The sequence below is a fragment of the Neofelis nebulosa genome, chromosome 2 (genome assembly GCF_028018385.1).
Source record: "Neofelis nebulosa isolate mNeoNeb1 chromosome 2, mNeoNeb1.pri, whole genome shotgun sequence".
Classification (NCBI taxonomy): domain Eukaryota; kingdom Metazoa; phylum Chordata; class Mammalia; order Carnivora; family Felidae; genus Neofelis; species Neofelis nebulosa.
In genome coordinates, this window is record NC_080783.1 from 191,870,947 (window position 1) to 191,892,200 (window position 21,254).

The 21,254-nt window shown below is 40.6% G+C and overlaps 1 protein-coding gene across 30 annotated transcripts in view; it reads right to left on the minus strand.

Moving 5' to 3' along the window:
* MACF1 (microtubule actin crosslinking factor 1) overlaps positions 1-21,254 on the minus strand; it is a 335,119-nt gene that overhangs the window by 79,335 nt on the left and 234,530 nt on the right. For 27 of the 30 annotated variants that reach the window (XM_058717965.1, XM_058717978.1, XM_058717958.1 and 24 more), the window contains 9 exons: positions 18,250-18,416; positions 16,781-16,937; positions 14,114-14,231; positions 10,689-10,751; positions 9,800-10,041; positions 8,853-8,982; positions 7,957-8,156; positions 3,434-3,929; positions 1,281-2,752 (listed from right to left, as the gene is read on the minus strand). In XM_058717965.1, the coding sequence (XP_058573948.1) occupies positions 1,281-2,752; positions 3,434-3,929; positions 7,957-8,156; positions 8,853-8,982; positions 9,800-10,041; positions 10,689-10,751; positions 14,114-14,231; positions 16,781-16,937; positions 18,250-18,416 (3,045 nt within the window). The remainder of the gene's footprint in view (positions 1-1,280; positions 2,753-3,433; positions 3,930-7,956; positions 8,157-8,852; positions 8,983-9,799; positions 10,042-10,688; positions 10,752-14,113; positions 14,232-16,780; positions 16,938-18,249; positions 18,417-21,254) is intronic. The other 3 variants (XM_058717974.1, XM_058717969.1, XM_058717949.1) reach the window with 1 other exon arrangement.

Sequence of the window (21,254 nt, forward strand, 5' to 3'; positions counted from 1 at the left end):
AGTTTCTAAGAGGAAAACGTATGTGCTCATGGGTTTGAATTTTCCCTTCCTATCCTCTCCTTACTTGGGTCCTCAAGAATCCCCCAAGCAATGACTTGTTGCTCCAAACTACACTGTCTCCAAATACTGTAAGGAGATCTTCAGCCAATGTCCCACTTCAGAGTTGAACATCCCTTAAGCTGGGGACCCTTCTAAAACAGCCACCCTTCTGCGCTCGAATCTTGTAACTTTTCTCAGGACTGCGGGGCTCTGACCGGTGTCAATCCCACCTCTCCAAACGTATTTGTAATTGAAAAAGTCCTGACAGGCAGGGGCTTTGGAGAACAAATGAACTCTGACTGCAGGAGTATGACTGTGTAGGTGGGAATAATTAACACCAGTGATGGAAACCAAGTGCTGGAAGTAGCCTTTTCATATCCACTCTGTGCACCAAGAAGGAAAAGCAGCAGAGGGGTCTCCAGCAGTGGAGTAAGACACCTTTTGGCACTTACAACAGGGGAAACTCAGGATGAAAAGGCTCCCATCCTGAGAGCCATGACCCTACACACAGTCCTGAGAGCTCCAAGTCCCTGACCTAGCAAAATTGCATTTTTGAGAGTCAATTCCTCCCATCTTCCTCTTCCCTGTTGCTTTAATTTCAACTCACAAAATCTCAGGACTGGAAATTCTGACTCAGGCAAAGAGTGAAAACATGTTTGCAGTCAGGGCAGTGCTTTTCAAACTCTCCTATAGGCAAAGAACTTATATTCCTGGGGGCCTGGGGTGTCGTCTTACCCGCCTGCTCTAAGTGGGAAGTTTCTTTGAAGTGTTATGTTTTATCTTAATAACTCATGAGAATTTTGTACTTTACTTCATAATGCATCAATAACTTTCTCCTGAAATAGGAGGAAAAAAAAAAATCAACACTTTATGAAGATGACCCCATGTTTATCTTATGACTTCACACACCTCAAGCGGAAAACATGGACCTAGGGAAACATTTGCTGCTGTTACAAATCACAAGAGGAGATCCTCGAGTAAGTAACATTTGGACATTTCTTTCTATACCCTCAGTTGGTTATAAACACTGAAATAAATTACAACAGAAAAACGTTCAAACCAATTGCCCAGAATCCAAAAGACTGTTAAGTCTCCAGACAGTGTGCTTTGATGGTGATGGAAGCGAGAATAGCGACCCCAGGGACAGAAGTTAAGATGTATATCCAATGGGTTTCCGAGTTACAAGAAAAGAAATACACATTACTGAAGGCAAAAGATCAAAAAACAAGGGCATGGCTTACCTTAAAATCTGCTAACTGCTGGTTGATGAGGTCCACTTCAGTCCCCACGACCCACTGGAGGGCCTCCCCCTCCTCTGCTGCCGTGGTCATGTCATTGAGGGCTTTCAGCTTCCTGTAAAAGTCCTCCACGCGGCCCAGCGTCAGCTCCAGCTGCTCCTGGCGAGCTCTGCTCCTCTCTGTCAGTTTGCCACATTGCTTGTTCAGGGCTTCGAGCTCCCTCTTGAGACCTAACAAGTCCAGAGTCCCCTCTTCCTCCAGCATTTGTCGACACTCTGTTTCAGAGGCCTCTATGTCTAACCTGAGGGCTTGGATTTTGTTGAGGAATAGCCGTACATCCTCAATCTGGGACTGGAGGCTATCAGTGTCTCTGCCAATGGCACCCATGCCATCTAGCTCATCATCCAGGTCTGCCAGCTGAGAAAACATCTCTCGGACTCGGCAGTGAAACTGACCAATCCCCTCCAGCTTGTTTTCCATTGTCATGCAACCGCTGTTCACTCTTTGCTTTACTTCCAAGAACTCTTGCTGGGTGACCTCGGCTTGATGAAGAAGTTGGGAAGCATCAGATCCATCTGGGGCATCTTCTACCAAGCCCTGGGTGAAGTTCCTCAGATAGTCTACCTGGGGCTCCAGGGTCTGCAGCACTTCCTGTTGAGCTCTTAGCTTCTCCAGGTTCTTGTTGCTACAGGCTTGAGAGCCTAGAGCATCAAAGATCTCAAGTTGGTGTTTGGCCCCTTCAACCTTCTTTTCAATATTCTTAAAGCTTTCCTGGAACTCCTTGAGCCTCTGAGTCATTTCTTCAAGAGACCCTGTTTTGGCCTGTAGTTCCTCTGTAATGGAATCCATGTTCTGGTTGATCCCAGCCTTCTCATCCCGGATGTCATCTTCATCTGTTTCTGAAGAATTGATCAGAATGTCAGCAGCACTGTTCAGTATTTCTAGCAGGGAGCGGCGCTTTTCCACCTCACTCAGCATAGCCTTTGATCTCAGAAGATTGGACTCTAGCTGCACTGGGTCCAGAGTGACCTGCAAGTCAGACATCTTGGCCTTACAATCTTCTATCCACGGCACAAGGTCCTCCACATGCCACTGATATTTCTGAGCTTTCTGCATGCAGTCCTTGAGCCTGGATTGTCTGTCTGCAGTTTTTTTACTAAGCTCTTCCCAGTGGCTTTTGAGCTCAACCAACTGGTTTTGTAAAGTCTTTTTCTCTTCTCCAGGAGGTACAGAAAGAAGCAGAGATTCTCCCTCGGCCACAATCACCTCATAGGAGCCACTGTGTTGGTTAAGGCTCTTCTGAAACTCTTCATTCTCCTGTAGCTGAGACTGTAGCCGCTCCAATTTTGCAGAAATTGGGCAATTTTTTGCTTGCTGGCTTTGTTTGTCATCCAACCAGGTTCTCAGCTCATCAAACATTTGCTGGAACTGCTGGGTGCTGGCAAGAGCTGCCTGGAGTCTGTTCATGCGGTCAGCTGAAATGAGAAAATCAAGTTTAAACCAATCAGATCAGGACATGGCATTTAAGATGTTTGCTGAGAGTATACGGTCTATTCTTAGGGGAAGGAAACATGTTAACTGAGGGTCTGCCACAAAAGCAGCACAGAGCTAGTCTCCTTCACACACTAGATCTGATTTAATCCTCACGCCAACCTTGTAAGGTCACCTGAGTAACAGAAGTAAACTTCTGTTTCTAAGCTGATAAAAAGCCATAAATGTTTCTACAGGAAGGCAACACACTGAGTACAAAATTCTTCTGGTACAAGGCCATCATAAGCAGTCCAGAACATGTTCTAATTCTGTAATATGGTATATGTGTGTGTATGCATGTGCATGGTATAAATAAGTATTAGTTAAAGTATGTGTGTGGCTTCACCTATAAGGACATCCATGAGCACGAATCTCTACCTGCTGACAAAATTGATATTAGTGCTCTTATGTCTAGGATTATGCTATATAAAGTCTCCCATATTGCTAGTGCTCAGCCAATGTGTGATGACCATAGCGCTTCTCACTGGAGCTGGACAAAGGGATAGGGTAACACTAGTGTGAGTCCAAAAGCTGTTTACAGGTCACCCTAGATTCTTGGGACTATTACAAAGTCAATCTTTGGGCTTGCCACTAATGTCAGCAGTGTGTTCTGTACCCTAACTTACCTGCAAGGTCTTCTAAACCTTGGAGAGGCAGGGCAACTGTCTCCAAACGCTTCTTCAGCTCATCCTTGAGGTACTGCTCCCCAATGAGTACTGAGAGCTCATCACAAAGTGTCTGTGCCTCCTTAATCTCATGGTCTAACTGCTCCACATCAGATCGAATCTCACTGGTCTCCTCCAGTTGCTGCTTCACGGCCTCAGGCTGGGTGCTGATGGCCGACTGGCTACTTAGTCGCTGTCCAACTGCCTTTACCTTCTCTGATAAGTTCTGGAGTAGTTCTTGGTACTGGGTGCTTTTGATAATAGCTTGGTCAATTTGGCTGGAACGGGAATTGAGTTTGTCAGTCAGTTCAATCCACTTTTGATTGATGCTCTGGAGTTCTTTCTGTACTTGGCTGGTGGATGGAGAGACATCTCCAGGGCCTGTTAGAATGCCCTGAGCCGCCTCGTTCAGCTGCTCATGCTGTTGCCTGCGTGTTTCAAATTCCTTCAGCATAAACTGTAATAGAAGTGACATCAAGATGTTTAGAGAGAAAAGACAGATCTAAAAAGAGTGTCAAAACAAAAACTGATTTTAGATTGTGCCAAGTAGTGCCAACTCCTTTGGAAAATAAACCAGAAAACTCCAAGGACCAGGCTGCTAGGAAAATGTAGTATCACTTATAACAACAACAACTGCTTAATAAAAACTTGTTTTGCAAGGGTCATTGATTGTGCCTATTCTATTTCTTTTCCTTATTTGTCATACTCTGTTTCAACATCAGTTACTAAGGTTGGCCTTGTTTTCTGGATTGGCACTCATCAGTTTTGCCAGATAAAACCTGGGGTCCCAGAGCCAGCTACCTATACCTCTGGCTGGGCTTGCCATTTCAACTCTCAATAGCTCTGTTTTTCCCAGTTTCTTTCTTGGAATTCCAACAGCATAAACAATCTGTACATTACAACATAGCATGATTAGATAATGAGCTTCTTTAAAGCAAGGAGCATGTCTTTTTACTCTTTTCTATCCCTTATTTCATTCAGCAAGGAGTTAGGATTATGGGCTCTGGAGTTGTACTGCTTGGGTTCAAATTCTTACTCTCTTACTTACTAGATGTATATATAACCTTAGGCAAGTTTTTGAAGTTCTCCAAATTTCAGCTTACTTATCTATAAGATGAGGATAGGAAGTACTCATCTTGGCTGTTTTAAGGATTAAATAAGATAATTTATGGAAAGTATTCATCACTCACACTGTACAAAAATAAATAAGACAGGACTTTAAGGAATAACAGATGTGTAAACAATGAACTATAACAGAATGTAAAAAAAAAAAAAAAGCAAAAATGATAAACACTGATGTGAACAAGGCACTGTGAAAGCAAGAAGTAAGGATGATTAATTCGATAGAAGATGACAAAAGCAGAAGAGGGAAGTCAGGAAGGCTTTGCAGAGGACAAAATAAGGAATTCTCCCAGTGAGCAGAGAGTCAGACTGGTGAGGGGCATTTCAGGGGGAGGGCCTAGGATTAGCAAAGGCACAGAGCTGTAGGAATATGGTATGTTCAAGGAAAGGAAGTTACCTGGTGCAGCACAAAACCTAGATATATGGGGGAAGAGTGAGAAATGAGGCTGGCAAGACAAACTGGGATCAGATAGTGGAAAGTCTTATATACGACACTGAGTGGGTACTTGGACGTTGTTCAATAGGCAGCCATGAGCCAGCAAAGCATTTTCACATATTTAGATGTGTGAGTTAAGGAGATAATTTGGTAACTGTGTGGAGGATGCACTAGACAAAGAAGCCCATTAGTAGGCTGTTGCAATGGTCTAGACCTGAGATCTAACCTACCTAAGGTAGTAGCATTTAGAATGGAAAAAGATTAGAACAGTAATTCTCAAAGTATGCTCCAGGGGTCCTTAGAAGTCTCTAGGACCTTTCAGAGGGTCCACGAGGTCAAAACTATTTTCATAAAAATAGTAAGATATTATTTGCCTTTTATAATTTTTCTTTCATGAATGTTCAATGGAGTTTTCCATAGGCTATATGGCATCTGGTATTGCAATAACTTAAATGCAGAAGCAGATATGAAAATCTATGAGAATGTTCTATTAAGCCAGACATCAAAGAGATTTATAAAGCCATAAAACAATATCTCTCTTACTAAAGTTATTATGTTTGGATAATGTTATTTTTTCATAAAAAATATATATGTTACTTATGTTAATGTTATGGTTTTACCAACATTTAAAAAAAATAATAAATACATTTATATTTTAAAGATTTTATTTTTTAAGTTTATTCATTTATTTTTGAGAGCGAGAGAGCGAGCACATGGGGAGAGGGGCAAAGAGAGAAGGAGAGAGAGAGAATCCCAAGCAGGCTCCCCACTGACAGTGCAGGGCTCGAACCCACGAACTGTGAGATCATGACCTGAGCCAAAATCAGATGCTTAATGGACTGAGCCACCCAGGCATCCCAACAAATACATATTTTTAGCTTCCTCAGTGTTTTAACACAGTAAATATTAATAGATACCAATATTTAAACACAAGCTCTTTGGGGTCTTTAATAATTTTTAAGAGTGTAAACAGCTGATAGCAAATAGTCTGAAAACCACCGGAATAGGGGGCTAAAAGAAAAGGTTCCTTCAAATACTACTTTTAGGTCTTAATTTAGGGAACTTGGTAGATGGCAAGAAGAAATGGAACAAATTTGAAAGAGGATGTAGAACAAGAAAAGGTTTTTGGGTGCTTACAAAAAAAAAGGAGAAGGGGGAGAAGGAGGGGAAGAAGAAAAAGAACAGGAAGAAGAAGGAGAAGAAGGAGAAGAAGAAGAAGAGGAAGAAGAAGAGGAGGAGGAGGAAGAGGAAGAGGAAGAAGAAGAAGAAGAAGAAGAAGAAGAAGAAGAAGAAGAAGAAGAAGAAGAAGAAGAAGAAGAAGAAGAAGAAATGTTCTCAGCATGATTTCATTGGAAATGACATATTTGGTCAATCTAAATTTCTATTAAACAATTTTTTTAAATGTTTACTTATTTATTTTGAGGGAGAGAGAGAGAGAGAGAGCACACGGAGGAGGGGCAGACAGAGAGGGAGAGACAGAATCCCAAGCAGGCTCCTCATTGTCAACACAGAAGCCAATGCAGGGCTTGAACCAAAAAACCCTGAGATCATGACCCAAGCCAAAATCGAGAGTCAGACGCTAAACCAACTGAGCCACCCAGGTGCCCCTTGGCCAACCTAAATTTCTATGATGGTAGGTACTTAAATATTTTTTTTTCTTGAGGTTTGAGTAACAGAAAAATCTTTAAATGAAACCAGCAGATAGAAGACATTACATTAATATGGTCATTGTCACTGGGGATTAAAAGTAAAATACGGTTCGGTGGGCATTCAAGAGAGCTTTCCTACTATTCTTACTTTCTAATCTTATACCCTAATAAACTTTTGCCTGCTGCTCATTTTGTGTCCACCTAAAAAAAATGTAAAATACGATTCTACAATGTAGTCACATCCACTCATCTTACTGCCTCTGTTAATGATATTAATAATACAGTTATTGACTGTTCATCATTAAAAAAATTTTTAAACATTCATTTTTGAGAGAGAGAGACAGACCCAGCACAAGTGGGGGTGGGGCACAGAGAGAGGGAGACACAGAATCCGAAGCAGGATCCAGGCTCTGAGCTGTCAGCACAGAGCCAGACTCAGGGCATAAACTCACGAACCACGAGATCATGACCTGAGCTGAAGTTGGACACTTAACCAACTGAGCTACCCAGGCACCTCTGTCAGGCAATGAGATAAAGCCCTTACAAACATCTCATTTAGTTTATAGCAGCACTCTCAACAATAGCCAAATTATGGAAAGAGCCTAAATGTCCATCAACTGATGAATGGATAAAGAAATTGTGGTTTATATACATACAAAATGGAGTACTATGTGGCAATGATAAAGAATGAAATATGGCCCTTTATAGCAACGAGGATGGAACTGGAGAGTGTGATGCTAAGTGAAATAAGCCATACAGAGAAAGACAGATACCATATGTTTTCACTCTTATGTGGATCCTGAGAAACTTAACAGAAACCCATGGGGGAGGGGAAGAAAAAAAAAGAGGTTAGAGTGGGAGAGAGCCAAAGCATAAGAGACTCTTAAAAACTGAGAACAAACTGAGGGTTGATGGGGGGTGGGAGGGAGGAGAAGGTGGGTGATGGGTATTGAAGAGGACATTTTTTGGGATGAGCACTAGGTGTTGTATGGAAACCAATTTGACAATAAATCTCATAAAATAAAAACCCTTAGAATAAACTATGCTAGTAAATCTTTGTGACCTTTGATTATTAAATATTAAATATATATTTATATGTCTATAAAAAAAAACCAAAAAAACCCCAAACATCTCATTTAAACCAAGGAAACTGAGACACTGGAAGGTTAAGTGACTAGTCCAGGGTCATTTGAAATCTACTTGCTGACAACAGCATTCAAATCCAGATTCGCATGACTCCCATTTCCTTGCTTAAAACAGTAAGCTTTGTGGCTCACCTGGACCTGCTGCTTTTGTGCAGTCAGCATGTTGGGGTCAATAGACAGGGGGCCCAGCACCCCCATCATCAGTTCCTTCTCCATCAGCCAGGGCCGGAGCTGGGATTCTGCAGCCTGGAAGCTGGCCAGCTGATTTGCAGATTCCTCCAGCTGCCTTTGCCGGGCCACGGTCACTTCAGTGGCCCTTTCCCATCGGGAATCTGTAGAGAGGAAATGAGAGAATGTGTTCCTTTACACTCACCAGCCACTGGCCTGATCCCTAAGTTATGTTCCTAACCAACTACAGGAAATGACCCCTGCAGCATTAAAGTTTTTTAAGTTAAAAATAACATTCATTTAATTTTAACTAAAGTAACGCAGTTCTGTACTTGATTGTGGTGGCGGCTATATGAAACTACACATGGGATAAAACTGCACAGAACTACATATACACACACAGACACAAATGCACGTATATCTTATACAACACATAGATTATTTTATAGCCTGTTTTTTAACTCTTACTATATAATAAACATCTTTTATGCCCATGTTTTTTCTATGTCAATAAATAATTACTACCATCGTTTACAGTTTAATACTATGAATGTGGCATAATTCACCTAATCCTTCCCGTGAGTAGATTATTTCCCATTTTTTCATTTTTATCACCGATGCTCTCTTTATCACAAGATTGTCAGATTGACTTGCCCAAGAAAGCCAAATATCTGACACTTCGAGTGGAATCTCTAGATCCTTTCCTTAATCAGACTCAATCTCTAACCCCATTTGGGCCTCTTGCTTGCTTCTGAAAATTAACTAAAAATAAGTCCTGCTTTATAGGATGTGCTGAAATTCTGTATCTGCTTTGAAGATAAGCAATTTAGTGAATCTTCAATCCCCCTGTGATAACTTACTGAGTTCCTCTTGCATTTCCTTCCAGTTTTCTGCTTCTTGTGAGTTAGGATATGTCATCAGCAACCCAGCCAGGGCTTCCTTTACTTTTTGGATTTTTGGAGAATTCTGTTCCAATTCAGCTAGGAAGGCCTAGAAGAGAGAACAGCAGGGATGCCATGAGATTTCTGGATAGGAAAGAAATCTGTGTGTGTGCAGGAAAGGACTGGAAGACTGGGTTGCAATTATTGGCTCTACTTCTGATGCCATCAGTGACTTGTTTTGTGATTTCAAGATACCTAACATTTCTGCTTCAATTTTTACTTTAAAATGAAAATCTAAGTGGCAGGATTTTTATGTACAACACATTGGTAGAACTCAGTAAAAGGGTATTATTAATCCCCATACACAAAAACCGTCAGATATGATGATGATGATGACAACAAAGACGTCAAGGACATTTATGTAGTTGGAGGAGATGGCATGATATGCCCAATTAGAATATAAAACATTTTGGCAAAAAAAAAATTTTTACACGATTTTCCATATGGTCTCATTTCTTCTGGTATTTTTCCTAGTTCTACACGTATACCTTAAGAATGAACTGTAATTACACCTATATTTAAATCCCCCCAGGAGTTGGAAAGGGGCTTTGATGAGAATGGTTTGGCTTACAGCATCATATGGAAAACCAGATCCCATTCTCAGTGAGCTGATGCTTCTGAGGAGGGATATTCTCTTTCTGTAAACAGGTCTGGTTTTGTTTCTGAATCTTATTTATAGTAATTTCTAACTTCATAGGTAAGAAAGGTCTCTAGTAGAGTTTAGGCATATTAATCATCTGAAAGGGCTCCTCATGGCCTGGGTGGGTGGGCATGTCTCACTTTCAGGTCCCAGGCTCAGGCAGGACCATTGGTACAACAGCCCCTTCCTCTTAGTGCTTGGGATACAGCTAATGTAAACATAGTACCTTGTTAGATTCAGCTTGGGCTCTCACTGTTTCCGGCTTGGTTGGAGATGAAGAGGCATCCATGGCTTTCAGGACTTCCTCTTTTGATTCCAGCCACTGCAGCACTGAGCCTGCCTCCTTCTGAACTTCCTGCATTCTGCTGAGGACAGCTTGAAGGCTTTCTTGGTGTTCCCGAAGCACTCCACCCAGTTTCTCATATTTTAAGTTTACATCTGACATGTCACACTGGATCTCCGTCAGATCTAGCATCATAGAAACAAATCAGATTGGGATAGCTCTCCAAACATCCTCCTGAACTCCTCATGCTAAATTACTCATCAGGATCAAGCGTCTCTCCTACTCCTTCTAGTGAACTAGAGATTCTGTTCCTGCTAAATTACATAAAATTTCTTGCTTACATATACAAAGCAAAAAATGTTTCATTAATCTGCTTTCAGATTTTGACATTAGGTACTCAGATATAGAAATGAAATGCTAAATACACTTGGGAACTGCAGAAGTGAAGGCAGTAAAGGATCTGGGGCATTCTTCTGCTCCCTCTTCTCCAAACTACAGAAGAAGTCATGGGGCCAGAAGGTTGAATGCTAGACTAGACCACCTTTAGTGTGACTTCTTTAGGACTCAAAGATTCGCATATGTTTTTCTTCCAGGTCTTTTCCTTCTTGCTCTTATCTAGTGGTGCAATTTATTTCCTAGTACCTTTATTTCATTGGCTGCCAGCCTGTTTAGCCTTTAGCAATCCAGCAAAGAAGGATCACAGTGGCTTCTCCCCAGATTTTTTTTTAACCCTCATACCCATCCTGGCAGCAGTTCTTTCACACATACGGAAACATACACAGATGCCAACGCGAACTCTGTCCTAACACATCCAACAAAGAGGCATTCTCACCTTTGCAGGTGTGGTATCCGTTTACACTGCCTACAGAGCTTCCTACAGAGGGCAGTATGGAACCTGAGCAGAAGGACAGGGAGACAAACAGGGCAAGACAAACTTGTGTTAGGAATACATACAGGCACTGAATTTGTTCTCTGGCACTCACTTTGAGCTCAGGTACCAGGAGGTTAACACAGCACAAGACAACATACTCATGGAAAGAGACAAATCATTTTAGCTGCCAGGCAACAACTCTGATGTTTCGGCTTCTGAGCAGTAGGCAGAAGATAGAAGGCTTCTAATCCCTTCTAAAGGAAACCCAAATTCCCTTCCTCAATCTCCAACTAGTATTCTCTGGACCCTGCTATAACTTTGTGAAGCAAGTACTGGTAAAATGATGAAGTCTTTAGAATAGCTGTGCTGTCTGCCATACTCTGCAATGAGGATTTATAATAAAGCCAAAAGGCTCAACTTTAACATCAATATCCTCCAACATAACAAAAATGAACAGTAAGTGTAATTGAGGACATAAAAAGCAGCATTCTTTTAATAAAGATATTAAAATGAAGCCTTCTCATGTTGCTTCAAAAGGAAGATTCTGTCTTTTCTTTCATGACTTTCTGCTCCCCTTCCCTACCAGAAAGTGGAAATTCTAAGTGCCAATAAATCTAGCTCATAAGCATTCCCATAAATTCTGCCTTTGGTTCTGTTTCTAATTACCACAATTTCACCTATGTTCTCCCCAAGTTGATTCCTGGTACTTCAGGAGTGTCCCAAGTTAAATAAATAACAGATCATGTGATTATAAAGATTATACAGAAATGTGAAGAATATTCATGATACAGTGTTACATTAAAAGGTCAGAATAAAACTCATGCACTGATTTCACTAGAAAAAGTTATACGTAAGGTTACATTAAAAATAGTTAATTATAAAACTTTTAAATGTTAACATGATTGTATTTTCACTGAGAAAAAAAATGGATCAAACAGAAAGATCATATTCCATTGCAGTATGGTGATGGCCAAAAAAGAAACTGGACTAGTAATTAAAGCCAAGACTGTCACCAACTTGGTATGTGAGCCTTAGTCTATGGACAGACCTCAGTATCTTCTCCAGGATATGAAGGTAATACTAGCTATCCTGTTAGCTCTCATGGAGTTACCAGAGAGAGGTAATGAGGTACTGTATATGAAAGCACTTTATAAAACAAAAAGAGCTACACAAATGTCAGGAACTGGAATATTCAGGACTTCTCAGAGATAGAAGAGAACTGTGAAAACACTCAGGCTAGTGATTTTCAAAGCACCCAAGGAGGTGCTTTAGGGACTCTGTAAATGTTTGGTTTTAAGTGTAATATTCAGAATATATTTCTAACCACTTAGAAATGGCAATAAAACACGCATGTTCAATTATGTTGAATAGCACATCTTAACCAATTTATGCTGTTCTTGGCAGAGAATAAAGTAGCTCCTGTACCTCTCTGCATACATTTATACTTCTTTTTTGAGCGTCACTGATCGGAAAAGCTGTAGCTCTTTGCCAGGACATTACAATAGTCAAACCTACACATGTTCCCTCATACAAAGAAAAACATTTATGGCACATGAGTGCTACATTAAAGAAAATGATAAAGAAGGCTGTGGTGCATCTATTCAGATCAGGCTTTCATTAGGGTGGAATCCTGTTAACAGAATTCTTAACACTTCAGATCATGGTGATGTCAGGTTACAGGCAAATTTTTGTCCTCAATGCCAGTTTTAGGTACTTTCTAGGTTTAAGAAAAGAATGTGAGTCCTCATTAAAATTCTTGGTGATTTAGCTTTGAAACAAGAATTTATTACATCACTTTCAAGCTTCTAGTTCAGCTTAATTGATGAGTGTTCTGAAACTGTAAAGTGAGCTTTTTAAAACATTTGTTATCATTTACAACTACTTATCTGTGTGACTTGCATTTTCTGGATATGATACAAGCAAACAAAATTGAGAAATAAATCAGATAACAAAGCTGTCATCCAGAAATCCTTTTCCAAATTTTTATATTCCCTAAGATAGTCTCAGTATCCTCACTGATGGATTGCATAATAGATAAATGATATAAATTCACTTATAAGGGAAATTTATGCCAATAAAATACCATTTGTATTGTTTTATGTAGTAGAGTTCGATTTGAGATTATTCTTTTTTTTTTTTTTTTAAGGTTTATTTATTTTTGAGACAGAGAGAGACAAAGCATGAACAGGGGAGGGTCAGAGAGAGAGGGAGATACAGAATCTGAAACAGGCTCCAGGCTCTGAGCTGTCAGCACAGAGCCTGACGCGGGGCTTGAACTCACGGACCGCGAGATCATGACCTGAGCCGAAGTCGGCTGCTTAACCGACTGAGCCACCCAGGCGCCCCCGATTTGAGATTATTCTTAAACAGACTCTAGGGCTATAAAAAATTTGAACAACCACTGGTCTAGTCCAGAAGTGAAAAAACTATACTGGCCAAATCTGGCCCTCTGCCTATTTCTGTATATAAAGTTTTATTTGAACACAGCCACACCCACTTATTTATATATTGTCTATGACTAATTTTGTGCTACAATGGCAGAGATATGTAGCGTGACAGAGACCATACGCCTCACAAGCCTGAAGTATTTACTATATGGTCCTGTAAGAAAAAGCTTGCTGACTCCTGATATAGTCACACACTAATAAGTTGCTGACTTAGAGGTTTTATGTGTTGGAATATAAGAAGCACAAATTCCCTGAAATGGTGTCATTTCTGGGTAGTTCCAAGAGATCTTTACACTCCAAAAGAAAAGTAGCCATTCTCAAGAGGTAAAAATAAACTTTTCTCTTACTATGTCAGTGACTATAGAGGTGCACTAACACAGTTTGGTAATAAAACCTATGAGATCCCAATTAACAACCAGAAAGTGATTGTGAGCTCATACAGATTTTGTTTGAAAGACTTAATTTGCAGCCAGAGATTATTCATACATCTGGGCATAATCTTTGTGTCCACTTCCAAGAAGTGTGGCAGTCCTCGGTATGCCAACACTGACCCCTAAATGCTGTGTCTCTCTCAAGAGATCAAGCTAATACCCTCCAGGACTGACTCCAATGTAAAGATGATGCACAACCGTCCATTCACATGTTTAAAAGAGAGAAAATTCGTCAAAATGGAAATCTTATTTTAACCCTTCTCTGTTCATTTAGGCTAACTAGTCCCTTTAGTTTTTCCCACCATAGGAAGGAAATCTGCAAAATGGAGCAATGATAGATAGCAAATGGAAAACAGATCAGGTTGAAGGGGAAGACTGCTTTGTGGAACACTCCCCTTTGTTCTCATACTCAACCTTGATTCTGAGTTTTATTAAATAAGGGGTCATAACCAAAGGCCAAAGCAAAGAATGATGTTTATTCACTACATTTTTAAGAACCTGCACTCACCTGTCTTGGCCTGGGAATCGGGTGCTGTGATCTCCATGATGAGATTTTCTAAAGAAGTGCCTTTGCAATTGATTTCCTCCACCAAACTTCCCTTACTTGCCCAGTCATCTAGAAGATCCTGTTAAAAGAACAGACAGCTAAATGTAACATCTGGGGGCTTTGGGACACCCGTTCTTCTAAATATATTCCTTAAAGTTTTGATAACATTGAGTGACCATCCTCATGTATTCAGCCACTTCAAGATCGGTTTAGCCAGTCATTATATGGGAGAATGATATCCTGGAATATTCAGGATCTTTTCATCCATCCATCCATCCATCCATCCATCCATCCATCCAATATTTATTGAACATTTACTGTAGGCCAGGCATTATGCCTAACACTGGGGATACAAAATACGATTATGACACAGTTCCTATAACCAAGAGCTCAGATAATCAATTGCACCATAATGGAATAAATGCTATTACAGAAATATAGACAGTAAAGTCTGAGAGCACAAGAGGAGACACACTTAATTCTGCATAGAAGGAGGAAAGCTTTGAGTTAAGACAAAAGGTATAAAAAGGGAACGGGATGCATGTAAAGAATAAAAAGGAAATGGCAATTGGAGGGTAAAATGAGGAGCTCCATATGGAGATGTACAGCAATACCTAGAATCATAGGCTACACTTTGCATTTTCAAGGGAACTTTATATTGGGGTTGCAGTCAGAGCTCTAACAGGGAAAACAATTAGGAAACAATGGCATCTACTCTAACTAGGTCATGTTATCTCTGGAGGTGGATTGCCTGCCACAGAAGCAGAATTTTACTTCTTCCAAAGCAGGGACACCATCCCAGCTTTGAATCCTTTCCTCCACAACTGAAGTTCCCTGACAATCTACTTAGTTTACCTTAAAAAAAATTTTTTTTTTAATGTTTATATTTATTTTTGTTTTTTTTTTTTTTAATTTTTTTTTTTTTCAACGTTTTTTATTTATTTTTGGGACAGAGAGAGACAGAGCATGAACGGGGGAGGGGCAGAGAGAGAGGGAGACACAGAATCGGAAACAGGCTCCAGGCTCCGAGCCATCAGCCCAGAGCCTGACGCGGGGCTCGAACTCACGGACCGCGAGATCGTGACCTGGCTGAAGTCGGACGCTTAACCGACTGCGCCACCCAGGCGCCCCTGTTTATATTTATTTTTGAGAGAGACAGTAGGGGAAGGGCAGAGAGAGAGGAAGACAGAGGATCCAAATTGGGCTCTATGCTGACAGCAGAGAGCCCAAAGCAGGGCTCAAACTCATGAACTGAAGTCTGACGCTTAGCCAACAGAGCCACCCAGGTGCCCCTACTTAGTTTGCTTTTGGCCTTAAGCTGCTGAGCAGCAGAGGAAGACAGAGCCATGAACATCTAGCAAGCTCATGCTGCCTAACTGAGCCTTATCAATTCACAGCTGTCAATTTTTTTATTAATCACTCTTGATTCCAAAGAGCCTCAGTTCCCAAACGATGCATCTACTCACAAGATATTTTAAATGTTTGAGGGCAACACAGTGACATCTGTTGGGCACCATGTGAACAACTACTATTACATGATTTTGATCTAACCACGTAGGAAGTTGAGGTTTTTTAGGTTTTTTTCCTTTCCTGTTTCTTTTTTTGGCCTTGAGGTACTGTGAAAAATTTCTTGAAACGCTAAGGGCACTGTGGACCAAGAAATCAGGAAGCCTCTGCCCTGGGGGATTCCCTATAGCAAATGTTCCTGGCTCTCTCTGTGAAAGCAACTAAACTCTTCCCTGTCATCTGGCCTAAGACAAATCTTGCTTTACTAAGAAAAGGAAGAGAGTGCATGAGAACTAGTTGGAGGCAGACTGGCTTGGTGTCAACAAAAAGAAGAGATGTATTAGAGGTGCAAGCAGAGGCCGAATGACTAAATCAAAGAAGGGATTCTGCAGGGGTTTGGAGAAAGGTTAATCCTACTCTGGAAGGTACCTTCCAACCATCTGATTCTAACTTTCCTTTGTTTAGTTGTGGAGCTAGTTCTTCTTTCCTCAACTTGCTGGCCATATATCTAGTCACTGGCTCACATATAACAATTCTCAAACACACAGTGAGAGTGTAAGTTTCTCCAGGACTGCACTTCACTTTGACAACTGCCAAACTTTGACAAGCTGTCTTTTTGACACAGCATGAGAGGCCTCCGAGAAACAGTTGAAACTTTATAGATGTTATTCCCCATAGGTTACTTTTGTGGTTTTGGTGTGGACGTACATATATGCATGTATGTATTTAGAGAGAGAGAGTTGGGAGCATGTGCGCTAGGGAGAGGGGAAGAGAGAGAGAATCTTAAGCAGGCTCCATGCTTAGCACAGAGCTTGACCCAGGGCTCGATTCCATGATCCTGGGATCATGACCTGAGCCGAAATCAAGAATTGGGACGCTCATCCCACTGAGCCACCCAGGCACCCTGGTTTTGGTTTTTAAATTGGAGATGTTTTGGTGCTCAGTGCTGGGGTAGGGGTAGGTGGGAATCACATGAAGAAAATGGGGGGATTTCTATTCTGATGATGTAGATGGATAACTTGGACTTGTCACACCACTTCCCTACCACAGGGGGAGATCAGTCCACACAAGCTTCCAAACTGCTGTCTAGTCTGGTTCCTGGAGCTCCTTTTGTTCACCTACCTTCAGGTGTTCGATCTGCTTTTCCAGCTCTTTAGTACTCATGAAAGTTTCTGTAGGTGGAATATTCCCTTCTGTTTCCTTCAGCCATTTCTGGAAGGTCCTAACCAGCTTCCGAAATTCATCCAATTGCTCCTGACAAGATGATGCATCTTCCTCTCTGTCAATGAAGACATTTTGTTACTTGACAGACTAAGCTTTGTAAAGAAGTCAACTTGAACTAAAACTATACTCATTCTGGGACTCAAGGCAGCTTTTCCTTACAGGGCCTTTCCTTCCCATAATCTTTTCCACAGCAGCTTTGGCTAAACCACCACATACAATGTAAGAGAGCATCAAACTAAGGAATCTGTTGCCCTTGTTTGGACATTTCTGGGGAGAGGAGTCCTCAATCTTACCCCAGGCTAAAGTGAAAGCCAGAGAAACTGAAAGGAGCGTGCTATTTAGGTGCTATGATACAATGGAAAGAATGTAGGCTTTGGATGTCAAGGCCAGCTCTGCCACTTTTTAGGTAGTTGACTCTTTCAAAGCCTAATTCAAATGCTAATCCCCTTAGCAAGGAAGATGCCGAAACTGAGGCTCAGAGAAGTCAGCTTGCGCACACAAATGAATAAAATAAACCAAGGAGAAAGGATAATTCAATTTCGAAATTAACTTCTGGAAGTGGCCACATCTGGCAGACTTTAAGTCAGATATCCTGGTTCTTCATACAGCTAAATGGCCCTGAGCATAGGAAAAACCAGCCTTCCTGGCCTTTATCCCCCTCCTCTCCACTAAATAACCTGCTGCTTACAGTACTGTTTTGAGCAACTGCTTTTCTCTGGTCACTTTCCCAAGGCAGTCACCTGCCTAATCAAGGTTATATATATGGCTAAACCAAGAGAAGTCTTATCAACCTCCTAAACCGACATGAGGTTTTCTAATGGAATCATGGCTTTTCAACAGTCAGCAGATAATCTGAAATCAGCTACCCTTGTCATATATTCCCATGTTTGCCTTAAAAGAAGAATCCAGACACTCCTCCAAAACAGCAACTTAAATGTCAAAACAAGCACAGAGAGACAGAGACAGAGACAGAGAGAGAGAGAGAGAGAGAGAGAGAGAGAACCAATATAACCCTTAATTACATCTGGAAAGTTTCTTCTAATTTTTGTCTTTACTTCGAATCCTGCCACAATCCTACCTGCTGTCCCAAATTTGTTCTTTTGGGTCTAGGTGACCTGGGCCTTTGATTGTACAGAGGGGAACTGAGCCCCATCACTGAGAAGGAATTCATTATTTAGTAAAAGAAAACCACTAAGGACCAAGTAGATTGAATAGCTTTGCCTGAAAGAGGCACTTTCCAACTCCTAGGACTCAGTAGCAGAGTGCCCGATGCCATATTTTCTACTGAAGGAGGAAAAGAAGAGCATTTCATTCAACAGCAAGAAAAAATTAGCTCCCCGAATTGACCAACATATATGAAAACTCACCTTTCTTTAACTGTCTTCTGTAACTCTGTAAAGTCCTTTTTGAGGTTCTGTACCCTGTCCTGGTGTTGGGAGAGGTCCAGGGCAAAGCCACAGGAGCTCAGTTCAGTGACCAGGTGCTCGAGAGTCTCAAGGTTCTCCTGTTGATCTTCCATTTCCAAATTCAGTTCCTGTTAAGCAAATAAGGAAATGTAGTAAATCCTCTCATCATTATAAATAAGTATACTCTTAAAAAAAAATAAAAGATAGCTATATTAAATCTGGGGCAAGTTCCCTCTAATCTGTAGAAAAAGACAGAACAAAAAAAGAGGCTCTCTGGATCAACTACAGCAATAAATATGGAGGATTTCTCCAATCCACCTGAGAATGGCTAGGAATTTAAAAGGAGTCTTGTCTCCTTTAAATAAATGTTCAACGATTTGGGAGGCAGCATGGCAAAGTGAAAAGAATGGAGGTTTTTGGAGTCAAAAAGACTTCTGAAAATCAATCATGGCTTGTGATCTTTTTTTTTTTTTTTTTTTTTAAATTTTTTTTTTTTCAACGTTTTTTTTTTTTTTTTTTTTATTTATTTTTGGGACAGAGAGAGACAGAGCATGAACGGGGGAGGGGCAGAGAGAGAGGGAGACACAGAATCGGAAACAGGCTCCAGGCTCCGAGCCATCAGCCCAGAGCCTGACGCGGGGCTCGAACTCACGGACCGCGAGATCGTGACCTGGCTGAAGTCGGACGCTTAACCGACTGCGCCACCCAGGCGCCCCCATGGCTTGTGATCTTAAGCTATTAAATTTCTCTGAGCTTCCATAGCTTCTCTCTTCTGTAAAACAGGACAAACATACTCTCTCAACTATTATTTAACTCTGTAGTGAAGATATTAGCCAATGTGATTAAGGTAAGAGAAAACAACCTGTGGCATAAAAATTTGAAAAGAAGAGGTAAAACTATATTTGCAGATTATATGAAATGTATTTGTAAAACCACAAGAGAAACGGGGCACCTGGGTGGCTCAGTCGGTTGGGCATCCGACTCCAGCTCAGGTCATGATCTCACAGTGTGTGAGTTCGAGCCCCACATCGGGCTCTGTGCTGACAGCTCAGAGCCTGGAGCCTGCTTTGGATTCTGTGTCTCCCCCTCTCTCTCTGCCCCTCCCCTGCTCATGCTCTGTCTCTGTCTCAAAAATAAATAAGAACATTAAAAAACAAATTTAAAAAAAAAACCCAAGAGAATCAATACAATTAATCAAACAATGACGTAATCCAATAAAATAGCAAGCTTTACGAATAAAACCTTAAAATATTTCTGATAGACACAAAAGCATACCTCAATAAATGGAAAGATATCCATAAAGATATGTGTGTATGTATATGTGTGCATATATGCATGCATGAATAAATTTAATATGACCCAAATAAAACTACTAGCTTTTCCCCCTATGACTAATAAAGTTGATTCTAAAGTTCACATGGAAAAATAAACATACAATTATAGATATGAAAAATGCTGAAGGAAAGCAAGAAAGGAGAGACTAGCCCTACTAGATACTAAAACATACCATAAAGCCTGAGACTAAAAAACAGTACGCTATGGTTTGTGAACAGACAGACCAGCAAAGAAGAACAGAAAACCCAGAAATAGACCTGAGCCTATACGGATAAACTATATATGATAAAGATGAGTTCTCAAATCACTGAGGAAAAGATGGACTTTTCAGAGAAATGGTATTGGGAACAACTAGATAGATCAACTTGGATTCATACCATGCACTGTATCTTAGAATAAACTTAAAATGTGAAAAGATTCAAATATAAAAGAATGAAAGAAACCATACAAGTTCTAGAAGTGAATTCATGGGTGAATTCCTTCACCTGTGTGTGGCAAAAGGCTTTCAAATTATGACCAAAAATACATGTTCAGTAAAAAGTGATAAAGTTTACTGTGTAAAAATTTAAAAACCCCTTACATGGCCAAAAACACTATATAAGCAAAAGACAAAGGACAAACTGTGAAAAAAGATTTTCAACAGATCACATAAAAAGAATTAATCTCCCTAATACAGAACTTTTATAAGTTGAAAGAAGAAAAAAACCCCCAAAACAAAAATCAAACTCCTGACAGAAAACAGTAAAGGCCACGAACCAATAGTTTACAAATAAAAGCCCTTAAATGTATAAAAATATACTTAACTTCATCAGAGAAGAAATAAAAATTAAAACCACATCAAAACTTCATTTTTCTCAATGAGATTAACACAAATTCCAATGCTGACAACATATTCTGCATGCACTGCTGGTGGGAATGCAAAATGGTGAAATCTTGTTGGAGGGAGGAGGATGTAGGTAAAAAGTATGCTGGTGTTTATTGTGCATTCCTTCTACTTTTCTGTAAGTTTGCAATTATTCAAAACAAAACCCAAAAAGGACAGGAAACGAAACAAAACCCAGAGACCCTACTTTAACATGGAAAAAGCTAGATAAACCCAAGGCAGCAATGTGGGGATACTGGAATGCTGAAGTGCTACAGGTGGCAACGTGGGCAAGTACAGCCACTGTGGAGCCAAGGTGGCCACTACTTGGTCAAATTAAGCATAGACATATGCTATGACCTAGCAATCCAGCAGCATATGTATCTGTATCTGTGACAGGTGATACTCCTCACCAAATATTTCCAACTCTGCACCAACTACGTATATGGTAGGAATACATTTCTCCACCCCCTTGAAAGCCAGGTATAGAACCTGCCTTAACTAATGAAATGTGAATGGATTTGACTGATTGCTCCCTGTTGCAGCAGTAGACATGAAGGCATATGGCAGGATGAAGTTCCCGTGAACTTGGATCCCTGAATGACCGTGACGGACTAAGTAGCCCTACTGATCTGGGTTAAACATGCAGAATGAGTGAAAAATAAATCTCGGCTTTGTTTTTAAAAAATGGACAAACAATATCTAGTTTACAGGGCGGTTGTGATAATTCTTTAAGATAACGCAGGTCAAGTTTCTAGTACACTGACTG